General features: G+C 47.0%; 1 protein-coding gene across 16 annotated transcripts in view; it reads right to left on the bottom strand.

Annotated features, from left to right (window-relative positions):
* The window catches only part of TECPR2 (tectonin beta-propeller repeat containing 2), a 100,658-nt gene that overhangs the window by 51,640 nt on the left and 30,663 nt on the right, over positions 1-18,355 (bottom strand). For 9 of the 16 annotated variants that reach the window (XR_011431889.1, XR_011431883.1, XR_011431886.1 and 6 more), the window contains exons 5-10: positions 15,631-15,788; positions 10,101-10,413; positions 7,753-7,885; positions 3,831-4,151; positions 1,792-2,789; positions 847-1,030 (exon numbers count right to left, since the gene is read on the bottom strand). Coding sequence is in view for 8 of the 16 variants with exons in the window: in XM_023628431.2 (XP_023484199.1) it covers positions 847-1,030; positions 1,792-2,789; positions 3,831-4,151; positions 7,753-7,885; positions 10,101-10,413; positions 15,631-15,788 (2,107 nt within the window). In the remaining 8 variants the exon portion in view is untranslated. Of the gene's footprint in view, positions 1-846; positions 1,031-1,791; positions 2,790-3,785; positions 4,152-7,752; positions 7,886-10,100; positions 10,414-15,630; positions 15,789-18,355 lie in introns of all 16 variants that reach the window. The other 7 variants (XR_011431887.1, XR_011431888.1, XR_002803697.2 and 4 more) reach the window with 1 other exon arrangement.

Raw genomic sequence — 18,355 nt, 5'->3', positions numbered from 1 at the left:
ATTTCAAAAAGTGACAGAGACTGGGAGAGCTGAGGGAAGCCATCTCAAAGCACAGCAGCCACAGGGGACCAGGCTGCGGCCACAGTCTCAGTTTTGTCTGACTTCTATTCCAGTGTCCTAACAACAAAACAGTTACTACAAGGCAAAAACACATAAATTCTTCTGTTCTACCTACCCACCCCTCCAAACAGGAAAAGCGGCCGACAGTATGACAAACAGACGAGCAAGTGACCCCATACAGACAAGGGAGGTATTGCAGCCTGGCAGAACCTCGTTCAGGAAATGTCTGCTACAATTCACTAAAAATGGCCTAACTGTGGCATGAAAGAATGAATATCCTCATGGGCCATCCAAATGGTCACAGACGAGGACCATTTTCTTTTTACAGTCAGGGAGTATTCACTCAAAGCAGACATATAGCTCATTAAAAAACAGTTTCTAAAAAGGAACCAAGTAATCTGAACATATCCAACATACCCACGGGCCTATCTTTGTTAATTCAGTTGCCTTAAAGCAACATAAGAAATATAGAAATACATTTTAGTTTTATAAGGAGTTAGTACGTTAATATCTCTCAAAAATAAAAACCCTCAAAATTCAAGCTATTTGTATAGCTTACAAAAATATGTTCACATGTTACCACTGCAACTAATAAAAAACCAACAACTCAAACTGAACATCCATTTACACAATTTGTTAACTGATGTCAACTGAAATAGTTCATGTTCTTTGCTTCTCCAACCTGCTGGAAAAGGCAAATCTGTTGAATGGATGGAGTTGCCACAGGGCTGCTGTGAGCCAAGACGTCCACACTGGGGTAGGAGGCAGGGAGTCGGGGAGGCGAACCTGAGGGTGAGACTGCCACCTGCTGGACGGCATCTTCAAACTTCTGCCAGCGCAGCCCAGCGCCAGGCAGCGCACTGCAGAACAGGCCACCTTTGTAGTCCAGGCACCAAATGTATTTCTCGGAGACCGCCAGGCTGAGTATGCCGTAGCCGGGACCAGAGTAGCCCATCCAGCTTTCTGCAAACTAACAAGGACAGAGCCTGGTGAGTTCTGTGGCAGGGGACACAGCTACATTTGTTGTACCGCTGTCAACAAGAAAGGCACACAGGAGATCATGAACGTCATAGAGCTGAAAGGATCTTAGAGAAGCCATGCAGGGACCTGCCCCTGCTATCTCTGGACCACGCTCTAAGAAGCATTCTGAAATGGAAGCTGTTGTCCTCCCATAAAGACCCCAAAACACCCCCAGATAACACTTGGTCATATTTTAACATCCTTCCTAATGAAGTCCTTCCATTAAAAGGATCTAGTTTTATTCTAGAGGTATACCTCACTTTACACAAAGAGGAGTGTTCTTGAATACTTGCAGGGAAATGGATGTTGTGTACATCCAAGCATTAGAGATGCATTAGGAGAAGCAGCACTACCACTATCTTTATTTTTTCACTAGATTTTTTTCAAGCACTGTTCCAGTCATCGGACACGTGGCACACCATGTGGTGATGGAAATGTGTCCAAGACACTCTGCCTGCCTGAATTTTGTAGACTAAGGTTGAGCTGCCAGGATTCTTTAAAAAAATCAAAGCTAGGGACCAGCCCTGTGGCATAGTGGTTAAGTTTGGTGTGCTTCACTTCGGCAGCCTGGGTTCACAGGTTCGGATCCTCCCCAAACCCAGACTTCAAAACATATGGCCTATGGGTTTCGCATAGGAATAGAATTTCTTTCCATAAAAAGGCAAATAATCTGTTTGCCAGTGATTTCCTTCAAGAAAGACGCCCACATACCTGATCTGACTTCAGCAGCCCAGTGTCATCTGTGCCTGGCTGGTTTAGGTCCTGCAGGGAGCGACTACTTCCGAGCTCTGTCACACTTGTCTCCGAGCATGAAGAGGGCAGCCCGTGTGCGTAGATGTCCTCCTCGTCACTGGACGTCAACACCTGGTCCCGTGAAGGCTGCTCAAGGCGAGGCTCATGGACGCTGGCTGCCAAAGTAGAGACTGGGGGAGTGAGTCGTCCTCCTACCTCCCCCAAGTCACATTCAGAAGTGGCCATCACCCTCTGGCCTGTGTCATCAGCAATGACAGCATGCCAGGGATTTGAGCTGAGGTGGTCAGGGGCCTCTGCATGTGTTAGGAAGCCCTGCTCTTCGCTGAGCTCCTCAGGGCTGCCTTCGTCAGCTCTGGTCCCCAGCAGCCACTCCTCAGCACTAGGGGCCCAGCTGAGGCTGGAAGGCACTGGGGGTGAGGCCAGGATGGGGGCTTCAGAAAAAGTGCTTTGGGGGTCATCAGGCTCCATGTCTCCCACCTCCTGGGCCTCAGCAGAGCTGTACTGTTCTCGGCAGGGTAACTGTCTGCTACTCTGTCCATCGTGCCCAGGACAAGGCTCCTCTTCGAGTTCTGTGACATCACTTCCTTCCACATCTTCCCTGGGTTGCAACAGTGAACTCAACACTCCATTGTGTGGCTCCATCTCGCCTGCTTGGTTACATTGTGGGATTTCAGTTCTACTGTCATTTTCTTCCTTCAGTAAGTCAGGGACTGGTTCAGCCACATCCAGGACACTAAATGCTTCAGGGTCATGATTTTCTTGCAGGACACCATTCACCTCTCCAATGAGGTTGCTCTCCTGGTCAGGAGGCTCTGTGCTTAACCGATCCATGATGCTGCCCAAACTTGAGGTCATGGACAGCAGGTCTGCATTCAAGGACTGGGGACTGTCACCAGGAAACTCACAGCAGGGAGTCGATTCAAAGGAACTGTGGCAGGTGCTCCTGCTTCCGCCTTCTAATTTAAAATAAGAATGCTTAAGATGAGGTATGAGTCTATATAAAGAGGAAGACATTAATTACAAAGCAAAATTTTTGCTTAAGAAAAAATACATTTTAAATGAAGCATTTTTAATTGGTGAAGAATAAATAAATCTCTTAAGTACAAATCATCCCAATGCAGGGATGTTTTTAATGGATGCAAATATCATACACACCAATGGGCTCTGAGACCTCACTCCAGAAATGTTAACTAAGAAAAACAAAGGAACAAATGGATCATAGACCAATTTTTAAAAAGTCTTAAAAGGGGCCAGCACCATGGCCGAGTGGTTAAGTTTGTGTGCTCCACTTCGGCGGCCCAGGGTTTCGCCAGTTCGAATCCTGGGCGCGGACATGGCACCGCACATCAAGCCATGCTGAGGCGGTGTCCCACATGCCACAACTAGAAGGACCCACAACTGAAAATATACAACTATGTACCGGGGGGGCTTTGGGGAGAAAAACGAAAAGTAAAATCTTAAAAAAAAACAAATTATTAAAAAGGTTAGGACTCTGATAACATTGTCCTTTAATACTGTAGTGATCTTTAGTTAGAGAGGCTTAATAGGCGTCAAGGAGTAAAAAGTTAAAAAAAAATTCACTGTTAAATCTCATGATCCATCCAGATACCAGTGTAAACCTTCTACTTCTATGACTTCCCATCCAGATTCATAGAATCTCTGGTCTAATAAATGGTGTATGTGAATAAACCAACATTTCTATTTATAAATTGAAAAGTATAAAACCCAGACTCGTTAAGCAGGGCAGTAAGTACACAGGTGTATGTTATATTATTATTTAAACCTTACACAGATGTTTACATGTGCATGTATAAGGTATAAAATAGTTCACAGTAGAACTCCTCTGCGGGAGGAACACACGTGTTTTCTGAAGACCTCCTCTGCTTTTCAATGAATAGGCAAGTGCTCATTCAGTGAGAAGCAGCACTCCCAACAAGTTTGGTAAAACTGACCCCACGTGAGCAGAAGGAGTCGGTGGCACTTGCTGCAGACGGTACCTGTCGTCTTCTTCTTCCTCTTCTTCTTTTTCACTTTGAGAGGCTGCACAACAAGCTCCTGGTCAAAGTCTTCCGAGCTAATCACACTGAATCTCTGTGAGGTGGGCTGGCTGCCCTTGCCCAGCTCTGGGGCTGCCTGGAGCCCGGAGCCACTGTCAGTGGAGTTGAGTGAGCTGCTCCTGCTCCTCGGCTCGCTGGCCATGGAACTGGCCGCAGAAGAGCCTCTGAGCCTCGTCTCAGAAACTGCGGCTCCCGATGGTTTCTCCACACGCTGCACATGGACTTCCTCTGTACATCCTGATGTCTCCAGAGCGTCTCGCACTGAGAAAGAAGAACTCGGTTTTACTACTGATTATCCAAGAGAAAGTGGACATGCTCTTGTTCAGATGTGCTGGCCCTTAACTACCAGCCTGCTAAATTCAGAGAAACTGGCAGAACTAAGAGAATTACACAAAAGAGTCCAACAAATGGTTTTTTGTTCTCCAGGAAGCTCAGTAAAATAATTCACCACAGCTGTCTTTTCAAATAACTCAAGAGTAAGGGAATACCACTAAGCATAGAGTATTTCTCACTTCAGTTCACAAATAATTTATAAAGGAGAGATGCCTAATAAAAAAGGGCTTAGTGACATCTCCTATTTATCCTACACCTTAAATATATTTTAGTATTACTCAAAGGGCATTTGAAAAAGGTATGTGTTCCTGAGCCATAAAAAAGAAGAAAATCGTCCCATTTGCAACAACGTGGATGGACCTTGAGGGAATTATGTTAAGTGAAATAAGCCAGATAGAGAAGGACAATCTCTGTATGACTCCACTCATATGAGGAATTTAAACATGTGGACAAAGAGAACAGATTAGTGGCTACCAGGGGAAAGGTGGGGTGGGGATGGGCACAAAGGGTGAAGGGGTGCACCTACAACACGACTGACAGACAATAATGTACAACTGAAATTTCACAAGATTGTAACCTATCGTTAACTCAATAAAAAATAAAAAAGAAAGAAAGAAAGAAAAAAGAAAAATGTATGTGTTCCTATAATTAAATTTTTGAAATTCAAGGAAGGAAAGGTAATTTTTCACTAGAACAAACTCCAGACAGAGAAGCTCACTGAAGCAGTCAGCGCCCGATGCAAGCAGAAAGCAGACTGTGGACGGCGCAGGGGAATGCTGAGTCCCGCGCTCTGTCTCCATGGGCTCGTCTTTCTCTCAATATGACACCAGAAGGTCACCAGGGCCAGAATGGTTCCAGCCACAGTGCCCTCAACACAAGACTGTAGACCCTTTTGATCCATTCGGCCATCCTTTTGTTACTGGTACCTACTGAATGCCAGACACCGTTCTAGGTGCTGAGAGACGGAAGGCGGGAATTCCTGCTCTCTCCTAGGGGTGGTCAGGGGCAGACTGTAGGCTCTGGAGCACACACAGAGGCCCAGAAGAGCAGGACTCTGCTCTGAGTGAAGCCCAGGGCAGAGAAGGGACTTGTCGAAGACTATACAAGCTAACGGCAGATCTCGGTCTAGAGGTGCGCTGTCCAATACTGTAGCCACTACCCATGTAGCTATTCAAATTCAGATGAATTACAATGAAACACAATTTAAAATTCAGTTCCTCAGTTGTACCCGCCACATTTCGAGCACTCAGCAGCCACCCATGGACAGTGGCCACCTCCCGGACAGTGCAGATACAGAGCATTTTCATCACTGCAGAAAGTTCTACCAGACAGCCGTGGTCTGGAGCCGAGTCTTGTGGCTCCATGTCAGTTCTCTTCTGTAAGCTGCAGTGCCCCTTGATGACACTGGTAAGGCCCCCAGCTCATAAACGCAAGAGTCAGAGCTTATTCCCTTTCTATAAAAACTATGATTTTGGAATGATATTCATCCCAACTTGCCCTCTGTGACTTAAGAGGTAATTCACTCCTTTTTCTCTCCATCTCTTAAGAGATTATAAATTTTGGATCAAGACAGCTCTTATTACATATTTATCATTCAAGTGCTAAAAATCTGGCTAATATGAGTCTTTTTTATATTTTCCTGTTAGCTACACTTTGTATTCTAACATTACAAAAAGACAAAAAGCCATAGTGACGTCTCACGCAGCCGTGTCTGCAGATCAGCATGGGTGTCCAGCGGCTAGCGCTCTGCCCTGTGCTCAAGGGCAGGGTACTCCCCTTCTCTGCCTCAGTCCCAGCTCTCAGCGGGCCTGAGGTTTCCTGTCCAGGATCCCTGCTCCCTTTCCTGCAGTTACTCAGACACTAGCTAACGCTGATCAGAGTAGACATAGTGAAGATGCCCCCGTGGCCAGGAGACCCCAGGGAACTAGGAGTGTGCTAACAGCTATGGCAAAGGGTTCCCTTGTGACTAACTTACTGAGGCAGAAGTATCAGCTGGAGCAGAAATCTGAATGGTGATTTGGGGTGTGTCACTCACTACCCCATCCTCAGTTTCCCAATCTGTAAGACGAGGCTGCCAGTGATTAACAAACTCGTACTGAGGGTCTTCTACAGACCACACGCTGCTGGGGTCACACAGGTGAGTCACAAGATCCTTGAAACCAAAAAATGTATTCTTCTGTGAGGATAAGGTAAATGGTAAGAAAATGACTCTGCAGTCAAAATAGCAGTAGGAAAAAAGGCCCCCAGGAACTCAGTGAAGAGAAGGAGAGACTGACTTAACTAAGGGACTCGGGAAAAGTATCAAAAATGCAGTGATACCTGAATTGGGTCTTGAATGATGAGTGGGAAGGGTTGCAAAGGAGGAGGGAGGCACGGGGGCAGTGGGCACCGCCCCGACAAAGGCAGGCCACGTGTGGGAGCAGCCACACGTGTGGTGTCTGGACACATCTAGTGCACTGGGGCGAGTGGGTGAAGTGAGAGCTGAGACAGGGCAGCTGGCAGCAGTGGACTGGAGGCGCCCTGCACAACGCCTCATAAATGGTGGCCACAGGAGCACAGTGAGCAAGGAAGGGACAAGGCCACTCCAACCCCAGGGAGGAAAGCAGCCTAGATGGGGAAAGGCGGTGGCAGGGAGACCCACAGGTCACGTTCATGTTTCCCATAGCTTTGTCACAAGAGTCAAACAGGACACCTGTGAAACTGCTCTGTGAACTTCAGAGGCCACACAAATGCAGGGGCTCTGGGGCCAGACAGAAGCATTGCAGCGGTTGTGTCTGTGGGCGAGTCACTGCACCATGCTAAGCCTGTTTCCTCATCTACAGGATCAGTACCTTCCATAAAGGGTTGTTCTAATGATTTTATAAGATCATGTCTCTAGAACATAGTGAGCACAAAGTTAGTGACACGAGGAGGGGGAGAGGGATGCGGGGAGAGGCAGCGTGGGAGGGGCCCACACAGCAGTTGTTGTCACCATCAGGAACAAGTTCACTCATGTGCCTCAAATATATAAAGTACTGTGGGTGTGTGCATGAGAATACATATGAAGATTCTTTGCTCATGAGAATTGGGGTTTACATGAATTACAAAACAATGTCAAAAGCACAGAGAATAATCAATACTACAAGGAAGAACTACGTTAAGGGTAAAAGATACATCACAGATGACAGATTTAAATGTTCCAAAATCTTACGCGAATCTATGTCTCTTGAGGCATTAATCCCCCACGCTGTCCCAGAGTGTCAGAGATCAGTCAAGAGGGTGCTGAGTCCTCCCTCCTACTCACCCAACCTCTGCATCCTCCAGACCCCAGGAAGCAACTCTACCAAATGTGAGACCCTGCCTGACGTAAGCCTTAAAGAAGGTAACCTTCAAGAAAAGTATCGTAAACAACATTTTAAGAATCACAAGAAATTCTCCATATATCTTCTTGTTTAGATAAAGCTACAATCATTTAGCAAAATAATGATAAGTTTTATAAATTATAAATTGCAATTACATACACAGAGTACATTTTATAACAGATACAAACCTATTGACGGTAGTCCTTCAGGCCTGCTTGAAATTCTTATAATGTTCCTATCTCCCTTTAAGAAAAATATTTCATTTTCTGTGCAGGAAACAGACACGATATCACCGGATCCTTCCAAACCAGCAATTGTGGCCTGTCCAAAAAAAAACCCACAAAATGAGGCAACAGTAGTAAGTTAAACACATACACACATGTGCAGGAACCCAAAGGAGTCCAATGACAATTGCACTTTGTTTTGACAACTTTCTGAAACTTGTTAGAGTAAGTCAATCCAAAGTTAGGTAATATCTGACAGATATGTGACTTGGGAGTCCAACGATTTGCCAGTAAATTTACACGACTGAGCAAGCAGTTCCCCCCAACCCAGGCCACTCTCTGCACCATGGCCCCCCCTGCTCCCCACTCCCTGTGGATGGAGCTCATACTCCCTTGTAGGACCTGCCGGTTAGCCTCACACCACTGCCTTCCTCTGTGCTCCAGCTGCATCGAATGACCAGTCCAAACCCCAGCCCTGTTCCTCTGTGATGTCATGCCCGCTGCTTGAATTCTTTTCCTGTCCCTTGCTCGCTGGGAGACTTCCAAATTGATTTGGATGCCACCTCCTTGGGAAGTGTCCCCTGATGAGCTCGCCCTCCTTGGCAATGCCCAGGACTCCTCATAGCTCACAGCACTGTATACAAACCCCTGTTTGGCACGTCACCCCTAGGCTGGAATAACGTGCCGACAGGTCTAGATCCCCCACTGTGTGTACTCCTGTGGGAGAGACTAGTGTGCACTGCAACTCCTGGTTTTGAAGGAGCAAATGAAGGGACTGAGGATTCCCTTAACGTCATCTGAAAGCAGACAGCAACCAAAACACAGGACATCCTAAGCCCACACTGATTTTTAAAAAATTCTTGCTTTTCAGTCAACACTGCAAATAAGAGACCGGTTCACTATAGAAGAGAAGAAGGGACTAAGTTCTTTGTTAATTCTTAAACAATTCTGATGAACAGCCAGAAACATGACATTAGTTTGAAAGCTGCCAATTGTGTTGCCCTGTTCAGACTCTGACGGCGGCCGCAAAGTCTGCTCATGGGCAGCCCCTCTGTCTCCATTTCTCCACCTATAAAATGAAGTTAATTATAACTACTGAAGAAAGCCCTGGGTAAGTGCTCAGAAGAGAGGGACTGATATACAATTACAAAGTAGCTTGACCCCACTAATAAATAAATGTGCATTAAGTTCAAAGAGTACCCAGAGAAAAAAGACAAGTTAAATTCTCTGTAATTGGGGAAAAATACAAAAACGTCTTTCAAAATGTTCCTTAAGAAACAGAGAGCTAAAAGGCACCTTGGTGACCACCCGACTCCACCCCATGTTCCAGGTGAGGAGGCCAGGGGGGGCAACGGGAGACTCTGGTGAGAGGCAGAAGCAGGTGAGAATCTTCCAGGAAGAAGAAGGTCTAGCCTGGCTCTGCCTTTTCGGGTCAGTTTTCTTTCTACGAAACCAGTATGACCAGGCACGGCTGATAATAATAGTTAAGAAGGCTTCAAAGAGGTGCAGATGAATCTCACTTTCTGGTGACACACACCAAATCAGAAAGCCCTTTAATGTCTGCAGTGAAGCTCTGCTTAGGAAAGAAAAGGGTGTCTGTCAGAGGGCTGCTGGCCTCCAGAAGAGCAGCAGGAGGGAGTGGGGGTGGGGATGGGGATGGGAGGCGAGGAGGTTATGTACCAAAAAGCAAAGCTCACTCCCGAGACAGCGAGAAGCTGAAGCTGTACCAGACTCTCATGGTAGTCATCTGCTATCACTCTGATTATTAGAAGCAGAAGTTGTCTCCTACCATGATTTAATGATGCTGGAAAGCTGTCCAACATACATCATTGAGTGGAAGAAAAACAAATGGCAAAATAACGTGGCTCCATTTGGGTGGTGGAAACCAGGGGAAAAAACAGAGACCCCAGTGCCGCGCAGCGCCATCCTGGGTGGGCGTTGGGGAGCAACTCCCTGGGTCACGGTTTCCATCATGTTTGAGTTTTCATCTATTACGCTCACACTAATTTGGTCAGAAAAAACATGATCCAAACAGACTACAAAGAACAAGTTTAATTTTGTGCTTAAATACAAAAAAACCCCACATAATTTCTTGGCAGGGGAAAGGACTATGAAGATTTAAACCAAATATTTTTTCAAATCTACAAAAATAACCAAAGCTTCATTTGATTTCCTTGAGCAGCCCAATGGAGAAAGTGAAGCATCAGAATCAATACTGTTCCTTCGATCACCCCGAGAGAACTGAGCAGAAGAGTCCATAAACATTCTCCTCACTGTAGAAACCAAAGATGTGGTACAACCACTTCACTCACCTGGTTGATGGTGTCTAGAAGGTAGATACTGTATTCATTCCAGCTCAAGACCCAGCCTTCTTGAAAGAAACATGAAACAAGGCCCAGGTGTTTCTCGGGTAAGCTGCAACTGCCCCTGTCAGAGGACTCCAGACGCGGGTACAGTTCGAAAGGCTTGACTCCTCCAGCAAAGACATCCTTTAAGATAAATGTGGCTTGAACAGTCCCATGGATGTCAGCCTTCCATAGCCGGAGCCCAGGCCGTGACGCATATAGGGTTAGATCACTTTGCTTACAAAGTCCTGGTATAAAACAAGCCCCAAATTTGCCAGTGCTGAAATTAGAGGAAGAAAAGAAAGAAAAAGAAAAAACCAAGCACGGAATGACTTAACATGATATTGTTGTCAACTTCTGATATTAACTGTAACAAAATTTTTTGGCTGAGCCTAAACAAGACTGATTTATTTTCAAACCCTCTTCTACAGCTTTTTTGTTGTTAATTGAACCACACTATCATCCCTGTGCCCACAGGGCACAAGGGCACTGTCAACACTTCCTACAACACCCTCAGAAGTGTGTAACCACCACACACATGTCATAATTAAAGTGGTGTCGGTGGTTAAAGTTCCGGGCTCTCTGCTTCGGTGGCTGAGGGTTCGCAGGTTCAGATCCCGGGTGTGGACCCACTCCACTCATCAGCCAAGCTGGGGAGACATCCTACATACAAAGTAGAGGAAGAGTGGTACAGATGTGGGCTTAGGGCTAATCTTTCTCCAAGCAAAGAAAAAGAGGAAGATTGGCAACAGATGTTAGCTTAGGGTGAATCTTCCTCCCTTAAAAAAAAAAAAAAAAAGATAAGCATATTTCAAAAGTGAAACTGTTAGATTGTTGGGTAATTGCTGGGTTGTTGAGTAAGAGCATATTCAAGTTTGGAAGACAATTTCAAACTTTTTTCAATGTCATTACACCAATTTCTACTGCCATCAGCAATTTATGCATACTCATGGTTCCACATCTTTGCCAATTCTCAGACTTCTACCCGAGTTCAAATTTTAAGAGTTTCAGTTCAACCCTAAGACCTGCTGATTCTCTCTCTAAAATGTTCCTCTAATTATGAACAGTGGAAAGAGTACCAGCTTCAGATGGAGACCTCAGCTGGATGTTCAGCTCTGCCATTGAATAGCCATGCGGTGCGTAACCTTTCCAGACCTCAGTTTCCTAATTTGTAAACCAGGGGCAGCAATTCCCACCTCAAAGGCTGAAGTGAGGATTAAATAAGGTAATATGTGAAGGCACAAAAGGCAATAACTGTGACACTGAAAGTCCCCACAAATGCTTGACTGCCATGCACCAGGCTGCAGGTGCTCACAGCTGGGAGCTGCCTCGAATTCTGCCCGTGTCACCATCGCATGTTCTCAAGTGTGCTGTGCCTCCCTCCTCACCCTCACTGCACACACCCGACCCCCTGAGGGGCTGTCCCCACGGCTCATCCCACACAGTCACACAGATAAAGCTGTTTGGGCACTTCTCTGCACGTTGGTATCATACTGGGTCCCTCTGGCTCCTCAGTAACTAAATCCCTCTGCATAGGGTCCAAAGAGGATATCGTGTATCAAATTCAGCTTTGAAACAAAGATTGTTAGACTAACCAAGAATGTTCTGACACTGTGGATCCTTCATGGACAACTCTGTAATCAGCATGGTGTTTAATTACTGCCTTTGGAGGATTTGTTCTGGAAAGGTTCTCTAAATAAAGCCAAAGGAACTCTAGCTGGGCAGCCCATAACCTCTTCCTCCTGCCTTTCCTGTCAGATCAATTTCTACGTGGTGACACAATTTTTAAATTTGTTTTCCTTCTATTTATGGAGCCTCTTAAAAATCTCTTGTCACTTCCATTTTGATTTGCCCAGCTTAGGTAACTAAAGCAGTCATTGTAACAAACATTTTGGGAATTCCTACACTATGTAACACACTCTTTGGTGCTGTAGCAACATAAAAGATAAACCCTGGCCCTGTCTTACAGCACACTGCAGCGGACATTGCATGGACAGTTACACAGCATCTGGGAGGTGCTACATCTGAGGCTCACAGAGCTGCCTGAGGAGTACAGACCAAGGGCACACGCTTTGACTGGGCACAGAAGGCTAGAGCTTGGACACTGAGTGGACTATTACCAGGTTGAGAAAAGGCGTACGGGCATTCCGGGGAAAGGAAGGGGCAGAGCAGGGTCCTGGCAGGTGGCTCCAAGGAACTGCTGGAACCTGTAGCTCCTGGGTCAGGGGAAGGCTGTCACACTGGGAGAACCAGCTGGAGCCAGGTGCAAGTCATCCTAAACCCCCGACTCAGCCACAGGCCTGAAATGCTGAGGGCTGACAGGGAGCCCAAACGGGACAATGGAAGTCTAATAAGCCAAAGCAACCTTGACAAGAATCTCAACGGCCAAATGCCCGCAGCCATCAAACAGGCGTGACGGCGACACAGGTCCAGAACTCGAGGCTGGCTCTGACTGGGTGCAGGCCCTACACCTCCAGAGCCAGCATGGACTGCAACACGCAGGTGCTGCCGGCACAGGACGTCCCTGACGACTAGACTGCAGGAGATGTGGTGGGAGGTATGGAGAAGGTTCTGACACGTAAAATAATACAACATAAACACAGAGCAGAACGAAGCTGTAACATGCGTTTGGGGATGGCTGGGGTCTGAGATCTTCTGGGAGTATCATATATATGTTTTGTCCACCTGAGGAGGTTCACAGACTTGATCAGAAGATGACCTCATCTTCTACTGCTGAGTCTCCCCACCTGTACCTGTGCTCGGCTTCCCATGGAGAGAACATCCCCAGCCCTCTTCAGCCCAACCTGTCCTCTGATGTCACCCACTAGAGGCCTCCATGCATGCAAACACCTGCACCGCCATTTTGTCCTCTCTGCTGGCCCACACCATCCACCCAAGGTGCTGCCACACTGTCCATCTTTAGAAAACTCGCACCAGACCACACATCCCCTCTAGGCAGCCCCTAGTCCCGTGTTCCCTTCTACAAAAAAGTCCTCCAAAAAGTTGTCTACACTCACTGTCCTCTCCCTTCTCCTCTTCACGATGACACCCAGGGGCCAGCCTCCATGCCCACTCCTGGCACTCCTGCAGTCACCTCCGCAGTGGCCCCCTCCTGCCCGTCTCCAATTAAGTCTCCACATGGAACCAGGGTGAGCTCTGAAACGTTGCTCAGATTGTTATTCTCCTGCCTCAAGCCCTTCCATGGCTCCCCTGGCACCTAGAATGGCTCGGGCCTTCCTTTCCAACCTCATTTCACACCAGTGCACCCAACCCACTTCTCCACAGCCACCTCGGCCCCCTTCCGGCTTCTTGAACTTTCCAAAGTCCAGCCAGATCTGGGGCCTTGGTGTTTGCTGTTCCCTGAGACCAAAATGCTCTTCCACCAGCTCTTCTCACGTGGAGGCCCTTCCTGACCTTCCATCTAAGAGAAGCATCGGCCCCTAGCCCAGCAACTCTCCAGTGCTTCACCTGATTGTTCCTCCCAGCATTTACTGCCGCCCACACACGGATCTCGCTTGAGGGCAGAGACCTGCCCCCTTGCTCGCTGTGTGCTGCCCCATCCAGCACTCACCAAATACTAGTTGAATGAAGCACCTCCTCCAGGGGTGGACACGGCTGGGGCCCTTTTCAACTATACTCTCAAACAGCACACAACAGACAGACAAGCCTTCAGGACACAGAAGGTTAAGAACCTTTCCATTTATTCTGTTATCCCCCATTTCTCTAAGGCTCAATAAAATGCACCTCCCTTGGAAAAAGGGGAGACATTCACTTGTGTGTGCATCCTGGAACAGTGCCTGGTACAGACTACGCTTTTAATCAATGCTGCCAAAAATACTGACTACAGAAAATGCACCAGAAGAGGTTCACAGAAAGTTGCTGAGGTTTCCACAGAAGAGGTCAAAGGCAAGGTTTTAAGAGAGAGGCTGCAGGGTGTGTGGTCCACGTGAAAAGTAATTGGTTTTTAAATCTCTCTCTTTACAGTCCACCTTCCTTCCAAAAACACACCATGCCGTAAGACACTGACAACCACCCAGGACAAAAGGTCAGGGAGAAGAGTGGGATACTCCGGAGGGAAAGTCAAGACCAAGTTCTGCAGAGCCACTACGCCCAAGCTACAAATTCGCTGACTTTTCCAGGGGCCAAGAGGGAGACTACTGTTATAAAAAGGCCAAATTGTTGGTGGAATTAAGGGAGTATTCAGCATGGAAAATAGAAGCTGAAGGGGAGGCAGGGCAGTGTCTTCTACTAACTAAGGGCTGCCATGCAGAAAGAGAATAAACTTGCACTGTGTTGCTGCAAAGCACAGGACACAGAATAAGGGCCGCTGACATGAGCAGAGGCTGGCTCCTCCCATCTGACCTCACTCGCCCCCCTCCCGTGACCCGGCACCACCAGCACCGCCAGCCTCAGCGGGCCCTCATCAAGGCCTGCCAACCCCACTGTGTTTCCAAGCCGGCCTGCTCTCCACTGTCCACAACGCCACCCAAACCCTCGCTGTGTTCCCCGAGCCCATCTGCCACCCTGCCCCTCTGGTGCTCTGTAGGAGCTGGGAACTCCTCCAACTCCTGTCGCCCAACCCACAACCTGCAGGCACTGATGCCCATCCTCTCTTCCTCCCCCTGTCTTGGCTCCCTGTTCCCCTCCTTCTCTTCTCAGGATAAGGAAGGGTTAACTCCCCCACTCCACCTCCCCCATCCCTCCTCACTTACTCCACCCCCACACAAACGGATGCAGAGTCCTTTCTACAAGCATGCTTTCCAGGCGGGGCAGGGACTATGAACTGTAGGTCACCCACCCGCTCCCCAAGGCTGGTAGGGGTGGACTTGGCCTACCCTTCACTGTTTTTCTTCCAGGTATCAGGTCAAAAGAGGGACCATGTCTCAGCCTGGAACCCTTCACCCTTACAGACCCTCCTCTTCACTACTTCCACCGCTCCCTCCAGCCCCAGCCCTTCAGGAAGTCTTTCCTCCCCCGCAGGCTGGGCTGGAAGCCTGTTTCAACTCGAGCAGCACCCTGCACAGTGCTCCGTAGCACGTAACACAGTGGTAACCACTTGTCTGCTGAGTTTATGAAGTTTCCACGACACAGGCTCACATCTGCCTTGTCTACTGGTTACCCCAAGCCTGCCACAGGCTGCACAGTGCACAGAGGACAGAGGCACTCGGCAAACGCTGGCTGATGGAGGCGAGAGCTCCACGTCCTTGACCCCTCACTAGAGCTGTGGTGGAGGGGTGGCCACACAAGGAGTGGACAGAGAACAGACCACCCCAGAGGCTTCTCCAGACCTCGACACTCGAGGCAGAGTGGCCTGCACATGCAGGAGGATGCACTCTTCCCCTGCCTGACGCAAGGACAAGGCGTCCTGGGCAGGCTGGGGACCCACCAGGAACCCCAGGCTTAGAGCTGCTGTGGGCTTGCATACGGAGAACAGGAAACCCAGGAAAACTAAAAGGCCCTTCTGTAACCAGCCAGCTGGAGCACTTGGGAAGCTTACCTTTTCCTTGGTTGTGTTCCAATTTGCTTGACAGACTTCTCTTCAGTGTAAAAAAGCAGACTTCTTTGTAAAGTAGAGACAAGCAGCACCTTCTGGCTATAGTCCAGCTGCACAATTGAAGACGGCTCTTCCAGCACCAAATGGGAGTTACAGACGCCCTGTCAGAGAGTCCAGTTACACCCAGCTCAATGTGGGCGCACAGCACCCGACTTCCGCGATGACTGGGAAGCACCCTTCCTGTTATTTGTTAATTCCTGCTATTAGGTGTATTTATACCTTAAAATGTATGTGTTAATTCTCGTCAGATTCAGTATCAACCCAGTGCAGTGAAATTATTTGGAAAAATCCTTACTAATGAGAAAACAGTCAATGTTAACATCTATCTCAGGCGACATCGTTTGACAAGAAATATTTAAAAATTCCGTATAATTTATTTTAAAATGTTCTCAGTAGATATTCAAAGAATCCATAAAAATCTAAGCAGAACTATGTTGCACCGTGCATATGTTTATTCTAACAGAACATAATGGGACTTTCTATAAAATTATTGTGATAACAAAGTTCATATTACACTCTTCTCCCACACAGAGCTCAAACCAATTTGGGGGACATTGTATCCTTGCCCACAGAAAGGGTCAGAGGAAACAGGTTAGAAAGAAATTAAAATGATATTAAATATATTAAAGAACAAAGTAAAATTCTAGAAGGCATTTTACTGCTAACACAAACTAAATTCCTTGGTGTCAAAAATCTGCTTCAGGGACTGGCCCTGTGGCCGAGTGGTTAAGTTCACGCGCTCCACTGCAGGCGGCCCAGTGTTTCGTTGGTTCAAATCCTGGATGCGGACACGGCACTGCTCATCAGGCCATGCTGAGGCAGCTTCCCACATGTCACAACTACAAGGACCCACATCGAAGAATATACAACTATGTACTGGGGGGCTTTGGGGAGAAAAAGGAAAAAATAAAATCTTAAAAAAAAAATTTCTGCTTCACTCCAGGGGCCAGCAAAAAGAGGAGGACTGGCGTAGTTAGCTCAGGACTAATCTTCCTCAAAAAGACAAAAAACAAAAATCTGCTTCACTCCTCTCCTGTACTAGTGTCTTCAATTATTTAAGAAATGTTGGGCCGGCCCAGTGGCACAGCAGTTAAGTTCGCACGTTCTGCTTCTCAGCAGCCTGGGGTTCACCAGTTTAGATCCCAGGTGCAGGCATGGCATCCCTTGGCAGAAGCCATCCTGCGGTAGGCGTCCCACGTATAAAATAGAGGAAGATGGGCATGGATGTTAGCTCAGGGCCAGTCTAACTCAGCAAAAAGAGGAAGATTGGCAGTAGTCAGCTCAGGGCTAATCTTCCTCAAAAAAAAAAAAAAAGAAATGATGCAATATCATAGACTTTTTTTGGGCGGAAAGAGGGAACTGTGATCAGATTTATTGGTAAAATTTACATATAGTAAAATTCACCCTTTTTAGATATGCAATTCTATAAATTTTGACAAAAGTATACAGTCATGTAACCACCAACACAATCAAGACAGAGAAATTCCCATTACCCCAAAAACACTGAGCACTTTTAAGACAGATTTTCTTCCCACATTTGCAGTTATGCAGACTGTAGCTTTTCAGTTTTTGACTTAGCTTGTAATTAAATTAAATTTTTTGTACTTTATTTCTGCAAAAATATACAATCTCCCATGCCTTTTTTTGCAAATCTCACGAAATACTTGTGTCTTTTAAAAAAATTATCAGAGGGCCAGCCCTGTGGCTGAGTGGTTAAGTTTAGTGTGTGCCACTTCGGCAGCCCAGGTTCAGTTCCTGGGCACAGACCTACACCACTCATCAGCAGCCAGGCTGTGGTGGCGACCCACATACAAACTAGAGGAAGACTGGCACAGATGTTAGCTCAGGGCAAACCTTCCTCAGGAAAAAAAAAAAAAATTATTGGAGCCTCAATAAAGCTGGGGGAAAAAACGATCAGAGTGCTAACTAAGAACAATGTTTTTCTGCATGTGATTTTCTCTCCAGTTCCTAAGCTGGTGCATGAGGAGTGTTTTCTCTGTGCCTGGAGGAGTGGCAGCAGGAAAGTATAAATACAGTGGACCCTTAACAAACTTAACAGAACATTTCCTGCAGAGCAGCAAGCAGTCCTCAAAGCGTGGTCCATAGTCCCTGAGGGTCTCTAAGACCCTTTTCAAGGGGTCTGCAAGGTCAAAACCATTTTTATTATAATTCTAGGTCATCTGCAATTTTCACTGAGCTGACATTTGTACTGATGGTATAAAAGCCATGCTGGGTAGAGCTGCCGGAACCTTGAGTCGCCTGAATGGAGCAGGGCACCAAACTCCACTAGTCATGCTATCACTCACCACCACACACTCGCAGGAAAAACAAGTTTCACTTCAGAATGTCTCCGATGCAGAAAAATTATAATTTCATTAAATCTTGACCCTGGGGTAGACATAGCTTTGCATTTGTGTGACCAAATGGCAGGGGCGGGAGGGGCACACACAGCCCTTCTGCCACACACTGAAGTACCTGAAGTACTCTGGTCCTCTCAAGGGAAAACACTTGTGCGATTGTGAGAGCTGTGAGCTGAGCCAGCTCCTTTTTTCATAGAACACCATTTTTACTTGAAATACTGTAATTATTCAAACTTGGGTATTTGGCAGACATTTTTCTCAAAAAGAACAAAGGAAGCCTGTCACTTCAAGGAAAACAAGTGATAGTA

Source organism: Equus caballus, chromosome 24 (assembly GCF_041296265.1).
Source record: "Equus caballus isolate H_3958 breed thoroughbred chromosome 24, TB-T2T, whole genome shotgun sequence".
NCBI lineage: Eukaryota > Metazoa > Chordata > Mammalia > Perissodactyla > Equidae > Equus > Equus caballus.
The sequence above is the reverse complement of the archived record's forward strand: the minus strand, read 5'-3'. Positions and strand labels throughout refer to the sequence as shown.